General features: G+C 39.4%; 1 protein-coding gene across 1 annotated transcript in view; it reads right to left on the reverse strand.

Annotated features, from left to right (window-relative positions):
* Positions 1–1,414: 1,414 nt before the first annotated feature.
* HSD17B12 (hydroxysteroid 17-beta dehydrogenase 12) overlaps positions 1,415–15,080 on the reverse strand; it is an 84,012-nt gene continuing 70,346 nt past the window's right edge. Inside the window, exons 8-11 of the mRNA XM_085062632.1 lie at positions 13,211–13,292; positions 9,884–9,949; positions 3,226–3,375; positions 1,415–3,100 (exon numbers count right to left, since the gene is read on the reverse strand). Of these exons, the coding sequence (XP_084918758.1) occupies positions 2,996–3,100; positions 3,226–3,375; positions 9,884–9,949; positions 13,211–13,292 (403 nt within the window). The 3' untranslated portion in view covers positions 1,415–2,995. The remainder of the gene's footprint in view (positions 3,101–3,225; positions 3,376–9,883; positions 9,950–13,210; positions 13,293–15,080) is intronic.

The following is a 15,080-nucleotide window of genomic DNA, read 5'->3' on the forward strand; positions in this document are numbered from 1 at the left end:
AAGGCGCCCGGGCCCTGGCAGCCAGCGGCACCCAGCTCGCCTGCCGCCCGGGCCCTGGCAGCCAGCGGCACCCAGCTCGCCTGCCGCCCGCCCTGCGCAGCCCGCCCCAGCAGGGAGCGGACGTGCACTCGAGGCCTTGCACGGCGCCGGTAACAAACACATTCTGGGAAGCTGCGGTGCGCAGGGACGGGACTGATGCCACCAGAACCCACCTGCTGTTCCTGACAGGTGTACAGGATAGTCCCAGGGACGTGGACAGCTGTTAAATAGCCATTACTTCAATCACCGAGGTGAACAGACATTCAAAATCAAAGTCCAGGCAATTTAGATTAAGGTGTAAGTAAAATCTACATAAAAAAATCAGGTTAGTGATTCTCTGCTGCATCTTGGCACACAGAAGAGCTCAGAGGAAGCATGAGAGTGGGAACCCAGCCTGCCAACACCACATCAAGGGGGACCATGGGCTCCAAGAACCCTTTACCTGGGCACCCCTGCTTCTCTGCCACTTGGATGTGCATATCATTCCCTCTGCTATACCTTTCCAAACACCTTCAACAGTTAGAAAATTGTTATTTGGAAATAATTATTTATAAATAGCTTAACAGTTCTAATAAAATTTGTGTTCTACTGATTTTAAAGTAGCAGCACTGTAAAATCATAGAATGTCCTAAGTTGGAAGGGATCCACAAGGATCAACTTAAATTCAAGTCCTGGCCTTGCACAGAACAGCCCCAAAAATCACACCATGTGCTTTTTGAGAGTGTTGTCCAAACCACTTCCTGAATTCCGTCAGGCTTGGTACCACAGTCACTTCCCTGGCGAGCTTGTTCCAGTGCCCAAACACCTTCTGGGAGAAAAACTTTTTCCTACTATCCAACCCAAACCTCCCTTGACTCATCTTCATGCTGTTCCCTTGGTTCCTGTCACTGGTCACCACAGAGTTCAGTGTCTGCCACTCCACTTCCCCTTGTGAGGAAGATGTGCACCTAGATGAAGTTTCCCCTCAGTCTCCTCCAGGCTGAACAAACCAACTCACCTCAGCCGCTCTTCATAAGGCTTCCCCTCCAGGCCCTTCACCATCTTCACAGACGTCCTTTGGACACTCTTCAAATGCCTTTATTTTTCTTATATTGTGGCACTCAAAACTGCACACACAACATTCAAGGTGAGGCTGCACCAGTGCAGAGCAGAGCAGGACAATCACTTACCTCAACTGGCCAGAGATGCTAAAAGCCTAAAGCACCCGAGACAAGGGATAGACAACAGCCAAGAACACACATTAATAAAAGCTTTGGTTTTGGCATGGACAAGTAAAGTAATTTTCAATGCGTTGTTATTCACAATAAAGGACAATCAGAAACATTTGAATGTACAGGCAAACATTTTTAAAGAAAAAACCCAATACATTAAAGACTCAAGAGTAATTTTCATTTTATTTGTTTTATAAAGTCAAAAACATACAATTTTTTTAGTCCAACATTTTCACATCAGATCCACAGCAAACCAAATCACGTGCTCTTAGAGAACAAATACCACCAACTTCACCATCCCTGTTCCAAAAAATTAAGAAAACTATGGGATAGGATCTGCATCTCAGATTTGATCAGCACCATTGCATCGGTATTCAGGTTTTTTCAATGTACAGAAATGTTAGCCCCAAATCATGTCTCAGTGCAACACATCTTACTTCAAAATCAGAGCTTGAAATTATTCTTTGAAGGACAGAAAACAACCTCCCCTCTTCAACCATAGGAAGTCACCACAGAAAACAGTGGTAGCCTGCTTGCAAATTCATTTGCCTTGCAAGTTTTATACATTTTATTTTTATAAAAAGGAATGTTAGAGACTAAAATATTTAAATAAAGAGTAGGTAAATACAGACAACAGCAATGCAGACTTCTCATGTCCAGGAGTTAGCTAACTTGAGATTCACTGGAGCATTCCACTTTGGAACAGAACTATGAAACAAATCAGTTAATTTTAATGCAATTAAATTAAAACTGTTCTACATTTTAAGACATTTCCTGATTCTCATTTTTAAAGCTGTCTAAATATTCAGGATTCACATTTCAAAGGACCTCACCAAAGAGACAGACTGATACATACTTCAAAAAGAATTTAACCACCACTGCTAACAAGGAGAGCAACTAATTTCAAGCTCTGCATTTAAAGTACCCATAATCTTTTACATAGCAACCAGCAAATAACATGTAACTTGTGACATTTATCTACATTGTGTTATCACCACCTATTACAAAGAGCAGGCACTGAACTTTTAAAAATGTTATTACAAATTGTGAAGATTACATATTACTGAAAAGTTAGAATCCATATTCAAGACCCAAGATTTTAAATGCTTTCCGTAATGTTATTTTATGTATATATTTATAGATGAGCTATTACATTTATTTTGGGTTTTGGCCTATTTCCCTCAAGTTCATAACCAAAAAATCACACTGGACCATGTAAGCAGGGGAGCACTCATGACCTGGCTGATAGTGTAGAATCCTTGCAAGTATCCAAAATCTGAGTTTCGAGAGGTCAATAGTCTGGAAACAGTGCTAGGTTACTTTTTTAAATAAATGTACTCCCTTTCCTCTCCTGCCCAGGTGTCTGGAAATATATGAGAACTACTCTTTTCCTGTCCTCTACCCATGAGCACAATAATAGATATGATGGATACTACATAACCAAGATGCTCCTCAACAGCGTGATGTCTGATCAAGTCCATGAAAGTATTTCTTAAAGCACGGTGCAATTTTAGTTTGAAGCACTTCCCCCCTCACAGTAGTATCTATAAACAAAGCCTATTTTTTTAATCAGTATTAGAAGTCAACAGTTTTTTTTCACCTGTATCCTCAAAACAAGATTGTTTTGCTTGTTAGAAAGCACACCTACGATTGGAGATGTTTAAAACATTAGGTCTACTTGATGATGCAGCATGGTATGGAACCTGCAGGAGGTCCTAGACTCGTGAGATCAAGTTGCCTCCAACTTACTTCTCCTTCATTTTTTTTAAATAATGAGCCCGTACTTGTTTGTTTTGTTTCATGATCAAGTTAATGGCAGTAGATGTAGGCAGACAAGAGATGATCCATCCCTAAAAAAAGAGAAAAAGAAAAAGGGAGAGGGTGAGATCTCAGCATTTTATAGCCTGCATTACTCCTTTTCCATAATAAACACAAAGGACACTCCCAGATGCTTCTGTTTCCCAAGGTGACTTACCATGAGTGCATGAACTAGGCACCCGTTGGTCCGGGACTGCAGGCCCACCGTGCCCAGGGCAGCTCTGACATACGTTTCAGGACTGGGCTTGTCGAAGGTCGGCTTGCGAATTTTGGACATTTTTGTTGCCACATAATATGGTAGAACACTCTGCACACAGGAAAACTCATGTTAAGCAGTGAATACTTTCAAGATAAACTTACAGATCCATCAAGGATCTAAAGTAATTGGAAATCAGATAACATGTATACTGAATTCTAGCTTCAGCCAGCCTTTCTCTCAGTTCTAAGATCACAATGGGATCACAATGTTAGATCAAAAACTTTTCAATCAGATAACCCGTGGGTCATATTTGGACATAGTTCAGTTGTCTGCTGACAGTCAACATTACCAGCTGGAGCCCTAGAAAAACCACTCTTGCAAGGCTAGGGTTGAAAACCTACTCCTTCAATTTGCTTTGCAAGTCCAAGACTTCATTCCAGTTGTTTAATAGAAAATGCTGTACTGTTGCTTCTCTGTAGTAAAGCCCCAAAGTTTACTTGGGAAGAAGGTGCAGAAGCCAAGAAAGATTTTACAGTAACAGCTCCTCAGTTTGGGACCTGCACAGAGAGAAACACAAAGGGAGAAGGAGGAAGGAGAAAAGAGAACACCCCGAAGACTTGGAACATTGAGCTTGTAACTCCACAGAGGACAGAGGAGATTATCAGTACCACTGTGGAAAGACCTCAAGGACGGAAGAAAGTATCAAGAAACACAGCACAGTTAATGGGCTTTTATAGCAATGTTTGGAAGCAACAGAAAAGTGATGCTGGGTCTCAGAATTGTCCATAATGCAAAGGCAAGAGGAAGCAGCATGTTGATCATACCAACAATTATGTTGATGGAGGGACACTGATAGCACAAAGGCATGTCCGTGGTAGGGCAAGATAGACCTGGAGGATGCAAAACCACATTCCACCTATCCCAATCTCATGCTGCAGGAGAAGGAAAGGGAAATGCACATATCTTTGTACAGTAGGAGGCAATGCTCTTTCCTCATAGTCATGGTTTTGGCAATACTTTCAACTTGTCCTCAATTTTTGCCTCTAGAAAAGTAATCCAAAAAGCCCTGGTCTATAGCCACTTAAACAGCTATTATACATACCGTATCCCACAGGCTCAGAAAGGTTGGAACTTTATCACCACTTTGACAAGGACCTCCTAAGACACTATCAGTGGCTCTAGCAGTGATTCAATACATCCACTCACTACTGCCCATCTAGTGAGTGCTCCCACTGCTCTACCTTTACAGCAGGTACCTGAGAAGTGTGTGTCCAATTCTACTACACTAACGCATCTCCAAATAAGAATACCATCTCAAAAAGCAGTGTATTTGGGCAAGTTACAGTTTGTAAACCTGCTTCCCCATGACAGTCTCTTAAAGAACAATGACCACACATGCCTGACGTCAGAAACATTTGCTGTCACGCTCTCAGCAGTGCAGCACAGGGGGGAAAGGACTCGTTCAGTTCTCACTGAGTGTGTATCCATACCATAGCTGTGCACATTTCAACAGAAACAGGAAACATTGGTATGCCTACTCATTCCTTCACCTTAGAACATCAAAACCGTACCCTTCTGTCTATAAATAGGACTTCCAGTAATATACTGCATGAGTCCACTCTTAAATGGGGAGGAAAAACATGGAGACCTAAATTTCAGAAGTGAAAGCTACCATTGCCTTTAAAGTCACCAAAAGCTACAAATGCTTGGAGAACAAAATTACTTATTCTGCTACCATAACAGCATAGGTACCTCATTCCAGCTCCTGAATGTGAACCTTATCTACTTTTCAGATTACGTTTCTAAGATGAATCTCTAGTTTGGTACTTTAAAAAAAATTAAAATTCTAAGCTTCTTATTCACCACCAAATTATATCTGTAACATCCCCAGTGAGAAAGGCACAACAGATATGGTTTATTCTGTCTTCCTCTACTCAAAATTGATTTCAAAAGTGAACTGCATTACCCAGCTAAACCACTGGATAGCATGAAGGGGCAAACAACAGTGCATGGGGATACTTGAAAAAGCAACCATATGGTAGCAATACTGAACTGATCCACAGACTTCAGCACACATAGAAGCATGGGATTACACTCCAACATTTTCCTTCTCCCAGATACACTCCAAAAAACAAATAGACAGGTATTTAATTTCAGATACATTATAGATTTACCATCTTCCTATTAAGTGGACCTTATTTGAATGTATATCAAGAGACCCCACGAATCTATTTAGTCTTCACCCCTTCTTCCTTCCCACAAGGAACTCAGACATTCATGAACTGTATCTAAAACAGGCATAAGAGATTAAAAAATATTCACTGCCTAAAGCCTTTCAGCATTTTGCATTCAGATATAACCCACACTACCTGGGCAAATAACTCTCCTTATTCACAGAAAGCTTAGCCTGCACTACAGTTTCAAAACATGCCTTAAAAGTAGCTTATGTCAGTACAATATGTCTTGCTCACTTAAAACATTTGCTACTGCTTACAACTGATGCTTATTAAAATTGGCTTGCACTCAAAATTGGGTTCTTGAATATTATTTGGATGTAAGAAGACAGATCTCAAGTCCTCCAAAGTCAGAATAGCTTGTTTACCCAATTTTATCACATTTTTTACCTTACCTTAAAAAAAAATAAAAAGACCTGAACTCTCAGATGTTGCCAAGTAAGTTTCCTTCCCTTTCCTATGCAGGAAAAAGGAGAGTGGGGAACATAACGGGGAAATGGATGAGTTACATCAAGCAAAGCTGACCCATATAGAAAGCTAAATATCAAAGCTAAAAAGCTTAGGAGGAAGGAAGACAATGCCATTAGAAATCAGTTTGGTGACAGCACACTTTTGTGAATACCTGGAGATAGAGCTGGGCCTGTTCATTGTTGAGGGTGAACATCTTACCTGCCTAAAATGATTTCAATGGTAGTTAAGAACAGCCAAACTCTTCTTGGTAGTGCCTGATCGAATGTCAAGAGGAAAAACTGTCAATTTTGCCTGTAGACTGTCAGACTGGGCACTAGGGAGAAAGCCTTTTTACTAGGAGAGCAGCACAACATTCAAACAGGCTGTCCAGAGAGCTCACAGCACCCCTGCCCTTGAAGGTTTCCAAGATGTGGATGGATAAAGCCACAGTTAGCCCATAACCTAGTGCCAGTAGAAATCCCACTGCTAATTGCTAGGCAATCCAACTGCTGGGAGAGCAGGAGGTTAGGGTAGAAAACTTTCTGGCAATCTTTTTAAATGAACATTTTCACGAATTTGTGGTCTGATATTTTATGTAGTGAATACAATAAAAGAAAACAGAGTTTCTACTGCTATACTTTTGCTACACATATTAATGAAGTATAGAGGGACAATGCCAATAACTGACTGAAGTTTAAAAAGGGAGTAAAAGGGTCAAAGAACCAAGCAGTATTTTGGACATATTAAGAGAGCAAAAGTTTCGGAAGAGTCTACAGAAATCTTTTATGGAGAGATCTTTCTGAAAGTCTTGAGAAAAGTCCTTGTCATCTTCCTCCTCATTTCTTTTCTTTTGCCTCTTTTCCCCATGTAAACACACACAAAGTTTTAACCCATGCTATTACTGTGATGTTTATGTAAAATTCAGCAGACCTGTCAGCTGGCAGACTGTATTTTTAATCCAAAGATGGCTATATTGAAAGAAAACACTATCTTCTGAAAGAAAACAGTTCCACAGAAGACAATCCACTTGAGCAAGACACATACTTGAGGCTGATATTAAGAAATTGGTAAAATCCCACCAGCACATTGTTTCTGCTTTTCACACAGTGGTACTCTGCAGGTGTTGGCATGGCAAAAGTTAACTGGTTTCAGTGATGATGATCTAGCTGGAAGGGCAAGTCTGGAATTAAAAGTGTTATGCTTCTGAAGGTCACAGAGACGAACTTCAAAAAAATCTAAGAGGGATGCAGTCTTCCTAAGGGATTGAAGGAGATAGGTCAGCTAGTTTTCACAGGAAGGCACCTGTAATATTCATTAGTGGCTTATAGTGACTTAGGCTGAAAGAAGAGGACAAGGACATGGACTACAATAAAATTAGCATAACAAATTGAGGCTGTGACAGCTATTGATAATCAGGCCCACATAACTCAATTGCAATTCACTATCTACATTTAAAGGATACAAAGCAGTGCTGTCAGGAATTCAGTACCCTAAGCCAACACCAGAGTCACAAAGACAGTTTACCACACCCTATGAAGAGTTGTACAGGAAAACATAACTGTAGATACAGAAAGTTAGATTTAATTCTTTGTTTGAATATAAGTCATCAAAAACCCTTTTCCTAGCTTTTCTATACTCAAAAGCTAGAAAATCTTTCCTATACTATATACATTCATACTGTGCTTAATGCCTTTAGCCAAGCATGAGTTACTGGGTTATTCACCTTTTCAGTCTCAATAGGTACTCCACAGTAGTAAACAAACAGTTCTTACTCCTCCTTCATTCTCCCCAAACTGCTAAAAGTACTATTTAGACAAAATCTGGGAAGGAGGAGACAACTGCACATAGAAAGAACACATCTTAAAGATGTAACACTTCTTTCTCCTGCAAGCATCTGTCCCTAAGCACTCTCACACTGAAGTATGAGCAGCCTTGCCTAAGAAAACACCAGAAAACAAAGGTTAGATGTTGTACCACAACAATGGGAAAAATGAAAACATGCACACCATCTTTATCGTCAGTGAAGCTTGTGTGTTGAAGTGGCCTGTGTCTCACAGTTTGTAGGTGGACTTCAGCAGGAAAGAAGTCCTCCCAGAAGACTTGGTATTATTAATGTAGGAAAGGGAAATACCCTACAAGTTCCTTGAGTTTCATTTTGAGACTCTGATCACAGACCTGAGAGGGCCACATTGCATGTAGATAAAAAGTCCGGAAGAACAGCTGTCTGATAGTGAAGCTAAATCTGCATGTAATAAAATTTGAAAGACACTGGGGAATATAGAAGTAATAAAGAAGGGCAAAAATGAAGAGAAGCTGTAAAGAACTTGCCATGTGGTAAACATTGACCCACTGCAGGACAGTTTGGGGCTGAAGCCCTGTGAGAAGAGAAAGTAACAAGGAGACATGAAACTCTGAAAGTTACTCCCAACTAAATCCACGTCAAGAACTGAGAGCACACAAAATGACCCTGTATGCTGAACCTGTGTCTGTTCAGAGTGCTACTTTTTTATGCATCCTTCATTGCTGCACATTGTTTTAGCTGAAGGTACATCCCAGAGTGCTAGGACACAAAATCAAGCATTCATGGGAGAACTTAAGCTTTCAGAGCTGTACTCCAAGATATAATCTTACCAGTGCAGATCTAAAGGCAAGCAGTTAGAATGCTTTCAGGGTCCAGCTTTGCTAGCTTCCTCTCCATTGCCAACAGATCCCAAAATAAACAGCATCCCTTCAGATATTTAATAAAAGGTTTATGCCTAAGTTTACAGAAGGTTCCCATTAAAGGGTTGGTGACTGTATGGGAATAGCTCACCCAACAATTGTCTTTTTTCTTAATGCAATCCATTCTCAGGAAACATGACAGGACATTTCCTGGTGAGAGGCTCTTGTTTTGCTAACTATGTTTAAAAGGAAAAAATAATCTAGCACACCAAAAAGGTAACATAGCCTTAATCTGGTAACAACTTCCCTACAGTATTACCCAGTAATAAGGGTTGTGCTCTTGTGTACGATAATTACACAAATAAGGCAGGCAACTTTGTGCCTTACCTTTCATAAAGCCTCTGGAGTTCAGAGGGTTTTGAGAACCATTATACAGAATAGAGGAATGACAGGCATGGACACAGCCCCAATTTCAGAAAGAGATACCACTGTCTTCAGAGTACAGGTAAGATCTCATACCACCTCTACTAAACTGACTCTTGCTCTGGATAGGAGAGATTTAATCAGCAATGGAAAGTTCACTGTTTGTGACCAAAGCTGGACCTTTCAGCTTTGGAAGCAAACAGTAAGAGTATGTGAGAAGTGATATTAAAGCAAAATACTACAAAGCTGTGATAAAGTGGCTTGGTTTGCTTTTGTGCCACACCAAAAATAATTAAAATCATGGAAGGTAAACAAACTGAGGGGGGCAAGGAGGGGTATGAAGCAAGACTCACTAGTTATACAGAAAATTAAATCAGTCAGTTACACACAAAGGATCTTTGAGGCTTTTGTTCATTCTTCAACTATGCTTAGATTAGCAGTTGATTCACTGACACTGCAGGGATTCTACTATTCAAGTAATTTGAGTTGTTACCCATGGAATGCCTGTACAAATGCATTCCACAAGTGCATCCAGTAGATGAAGCTTCATAAAGATGTATTCTACTGTGTTGTCCACAATTTTATACAATACTTTATCTATAAAGGTTCAATTAGCACTATCAGCTAAAAAACCAAATCAAACCTACACAAAAACAAACCATGTCTTTTATTGCTTCAAGACCCATGGTTTCAGAGTAATTTAAGAGAGCAGCTAATGGGATCAAAAGAAATCCTTATCCTTAATCTGTGTCACACACTCATGAATAAGAGAATATGCTGATTCCTTTTTGTTGCCAAGACACCAATGTTGCTGTGGTAACCACACTTACATGAAACAAACTACTCACCTGCACAATGATGCCCTTGCTCTTGTATTCTGCATGGAGGCCCTGGGAGAAGAAATCCACAAAAGCCTGGAGAGAGAGGAAGGGAAACATGCAGCATGCACATGTTACAATGGAAACTCTAGTTTGACAATTTTGTGTAAGCATATTTGGAGTTCCTGTTTTCAAAGTGAAAACCCTAGGTTTTCAATGAAACTTTGCATCTAAGAGCAATGCCATTCAAACAGAAAATCTGCGCTTATCAAGGGTTTTTACAGAAGCAAAGTTGAATCTAAACAAATAAGCCCTTTTTTAATTTAGAAGAAAAAGGAACTAGATTTGTTACATAAAGCCTAGTTAAAAGAGGAAAAGGAAGAGTATATGTTCACTACTTATGTCATCTCCCTAGATTTTTTTTAAGAGTGATTTAATTGGGCTCCTCTTGTTTTTAGAGCACAATGTTTAAACACTTAGTCCTCTGCCTCTACACTTTAAAAAAAATGACACCCTACAGTGACACTTCTTCCTAATCCTCAAGTCCACCTCCACAGATTCTCTTCCAAGCTTCTGGAAGTTTTAGAAATTGCAAGACTAAAAGTTCAAAGAAAGAAGTTAAGGGGCTTAAAAGGTGGATGTTAGCACCTGCCTTCAAGATGCCCTCAAAGCTGATACAGCCACCTCCTTAAACCTGCCAGGAAATATTGTCCTAAGAATCCAAGGCTACTTAGCAGTTCAAATCAGCATAGATTCCCACTTTACCCTTCTGCAGTCCAGTGAGACAAAATATCAGGTTCTGCTACCATTTCTTGTTTTGGTGAAGTGATACAACCAAGTACGATGAATGGATTACCTTCAACTGAATGAATTAAACTACCCTGTCCATGCTTGAAGCTAAAAAAATACTAAGTAAATTAGTTCAAGTATTTAAGAAGGGATTGCTTCAGACCAGTTTCAAAACAAGCAGCAAAGCTCTAGCACTGCACCTCCTTTACAGTTTTCCTTTGGTCACCATGACACCAGTGGTTTAACACAAGTCCTAACTGAAACCAGCACTTAAAGTTGGCAGTGCCCAGTGTTTTTCCTAGCAAGGCCATCCTACTGAACTCAGCCTATACAAGAAGCAACAGAAACACTCCCACACTACAGACACTCCTGTGAGCATACTTAGAAGATCTGAAATAAAACTAAATTTTGCTCTGTAGCAGGTAGGTCCTTTTACTCTTCTACTTCAAGTTGCATGTATAAGCTAAAAGGAGGCTCCTTAAACCATAAAGAGCTGATCTGTTGTTCAGCTATTCTTTCCTTCTCCCTCTCCCCTGAGTATAAGTTTGTAACAAAATTCAGTACTCAACATGAACAAGATTGAAGTCTGGTCTAGCAGCAACTATTCAAGTGAGCTGACCATCCTCTTGCAACAGTAAGGTACCTGTATGGACATGCCCAATAGTTTAGTGCACTTCCTGAACACAGCTGCCAGGTGCATGTCTAATAACTGCACAGAGCATACTCATAATCTACTAAAAAGAACTATATTAAGTGCTTTGATCACTCAAATTTCTAACTATTCCTCCATGCAAAAAGTCCTGATGTTAGCTACTGCTCTAAATATGGAGACACAGTAAGAAACTGTCTTCTCTACTGGTCGCAAAGAGATTGTTATAAAGAAAATATTCATTTTTTATGAGAAGAAAAAGCAACTTCCAGTATAGAAGCAAGCTTTGGAACTTTTCATCTTGAAAAATTTATTTCAAAACAAGTTGGGTTTTTACCTCCACGAGCTTAAGTCCCCCAACAACCTTGAACTACGAGTCTTACAAATGCTCTTTAAGTAAACATTCCCTCAATAAGCAGATAGGCATTGCATGTTAGAAAATTTCTTCTCCTTAGATACCCATATATCTGATAACAAACCCAAACACTAAAGACATGGGGGCAAGGTTGAAAATAATATAATCATATTTCACTTCTCATTAGCATTAATGCAGGTAGATAGGTAAACCCGTCAAAATATAGCACTATGATTCCTTTAAAAGAGTCTCTTTTCATTAGAAACGAGGGAATTCTCCACAGGAAGGTTAAGAAGTTGGACTGCATTTGTTCCTGATAATTAGCCAAAGTCATTGACTTACACCTGAAGGATATTATGCTTTAAACCTCCTTTATATAGATGAGGAAAAAAATCCTAGAAACTGCAGATACAGTCTTTCTATGGTGACATTAGGGGAGTCACTTTCATGCTTACTAATCTTGCTGTGGTAGAAGATGGGCAGTGCTGAGAATAGGCAGATTACTTGACCTATAATTTAGTTTTTTAGGGGGAGGGGAAGAAATATTTCAGATTCCCATTGAAAGGACTAACCAAATCAGCGTAAAATATATTATCACTAAAATCAGAAGCTCAATTCATTCCACAAAGCTGAAGGCACTGCCACAACAAAAGTGACCATTTGTATTAAAACAAAGAACAGTCCTCTCAGGAAACAGCTATTTCAAGGGGTAATTTTATCAGCTAACACTACTTCAGGCTCCTAAACTTAAGTATCTCCTCCTTTAGTAGAAATAACATAGAGTGCATCAACTCCCTTCTGGGAATATGAAGATGTTACTGAGAGTCTAGAGAAAACATGGGTCTGTTCTGACATGAATGACACTACTGAACGTTTCTTCATCCTGTCGAGGTTCTGCATAGACTCTGAGATCCTCGAAGTATTTACAGTAATTACCAGGTATGCCTGAAAAAGCTGTAGTGCCATACTGCTTTAATACCAGTGTAAATGTCTCTTGCATCCTGTTTTATCACATATCTTTCGTTTCCATACTGTGTACCCATATTCTGTCTTTATGGTGTTCACTGGAGATATTTTAGGGCAACATTTTAGAACCCACTGAAAGTATATTTGGAAAACAAAACATAAGACCAGCTGCAAAAAGATGAAACTTTCCCAGTGACACAAAGAGAAACCAGAGCAGATGAACTTAAGATGAAATGTAGATCATAGAATCATCACAGAATTTAGGGGAAAGAAGTTTCAAAATCAAAATAAGAAAGTGTATTAAACCTAGTCAATGTCCTTTCTCAACCTCACATTAAGCTTGCTTGATACACCACCATCCTTTTCCATGTAAAAATGGAACACATGAGGAAATACATAAAATAGTCATTTCCAAGCCAGTAAACCTTTGCACTCAGTCATCTCTCAACCTTCCAGCTTCCACTATTGGAAAAACTCAAGACAGAAACTCTGTACTTTTAGTTCATGAAAGCACCACTAGATGGACACCAAAACATTTATTCCGGTAAGTGCTGCCTTATGTTTGACCCTTGATTTCAGTGTGGAAAGGAACACTTACCTTGCTTGCAGAGTAAAGAGTCAGCAGGGGAGTTGGAGATGTTCCTGCAGCTGATGCAATATTCAGGATTATCCCTTTCGATCTGAAAGGAAGTAAAAATCATGAAATAAAGGAAACATCTTCCATGTTTCCAAAAATTAAAGCAAGCCTAAAAAACCTTTTAGAATGCAACTGAGATTAAGCTCTGTTTAAAAACCCCAAACAAATCCTGAATTTAAATTCCCTGTAAGTATCCAAGCATCTGGTATAAATCAGGAATAACTCCAAGGTCAATACAGCCCGAGAATCAAAGCTGTATTTGTATACACATATATATACACATGCACTGAACTAAACTATGCAAAACCATTGAGTCAAGCTGGCACAAGTTCAAGAGGAGCTTCCAAATCTTGGGATGAGATAGCAGCAATGGCAACGCAGATTTCTTGTATGATTTACGCTTTGATAATTCCTTTCATCTTCTGAATGTTACTGCAGGATGGATCTTCAAGATAGGAAGCATCTCTATCTATTGCTCAAATACAGAAGTGGTTTAATAAATATGGAGGATATTCAGTGGATAAACACAGAAAATGAACGTTGGTTTACAGCTGTTTTACAGTAACACTGAAGGTATTCATCAACAGTATTTTGGTAAAGATAACAGAAATTAGTGGCCACCTGCTCTGTCAAGCTGTTCTAAAGCACATGCAGGAAGACTCCTGACCTCCTAATACAGAGTGATTTGTGCCATGTCTATTCCTGAGACTAGTTTTATCAACAAAACCAGACATATTTAGTGCTAGGTAGAAAAAAGAATTAATTTTAAAAGCTTCATGCAAATTAGGGCAATTACTGTGTTAGAAGGTGCTGTGAGACAGTTCAACCTAGTGAAAGACACATCTCTGCTTCTTTTCACCCTGTTGGAAATTCAAACCAGTTTACCTGAACATAGTATAGGTTTGCCATGTTCACTGCAGTGAGAATACTCATGCAGGTAGGCATCACACAGCTCAGCTCCTGCAGATTCACATAAGTTTCCATCATATTTCTTCAATCAGGTATACCCTACACCACTGCTGCCACAGTGATTTAAGTAACCATCTTAAAAATAAAACACTAATTTAAGTCACCATTAAAAATTAAAACAATATAAATGCTTTGGAAATTACAACAATAGATTCAAACCAGCATGGCTTGCGCCATGATACAAGTGTGAATTACATCTGTGACAGATTTTTTATGAGGAATGAGATGGCAAATGTGACAGAAAATAATAATTTCTGCCATTCAGGATTTCAAACACCTTTGCCAAAGTTCACTGTACTTTTCAGGACTTCCCTGCAAGGCTTGGTTGGAGAAATAAAGTAGTAATATGGATCAAAATACATAGCATGGAAAGCATAAGACCACAAATTGACCATGAATTTCCAAGACAGCAAAAGGTTAACAGTGGATGCTACAAGTTTTTCGTATCAAGACAGGTGGTGATTGTGATATTTATTCATGAGCTCAAATGGTGATTAGCAGTGAAATGAGTATTTATGCAGTTTTTAAGAGATTACCAGACTGGAGAATACTATGAGGAACTTTTTAAAAAGCTCAGGCTGCTATGTGAACAGACTACAGGAATGGCAGATGAAAAATCAGTATTTAAGAGTGCATCAATAACCAACAATGCGTACTAAAAGAAAATAATGTGAATTAATCACAAATCTTGTAGGACTCTAAATCAACTGTCCTCTCCATGAAAAACCTGAACAAGGAGTTCTCTTTTGTGCAGCAGTCACCAAAACTAGCCAAACAACCAGATATTGGGAGTAGGAGGGACAGATCCTTCACCACCACCAAAATCTTGCATTACAGTCTTCAGACCATTTTTATCCCTCCA

Source organism: Lichenostomus cassidix, chromosome 5, assembly GCF_008360975.1.
Source record: "Lichenostomus cassidix isolate B80296 chromosome 5, HeHo_3.0, whole genome shotgun sequence".
Classification (NCBI taxonomy): Eukaryota; Metazoa; Chordata; class Aves; order Passeriformes; family Meliphagidae; genus Lichenostomus; species Lichenostomus cassidix.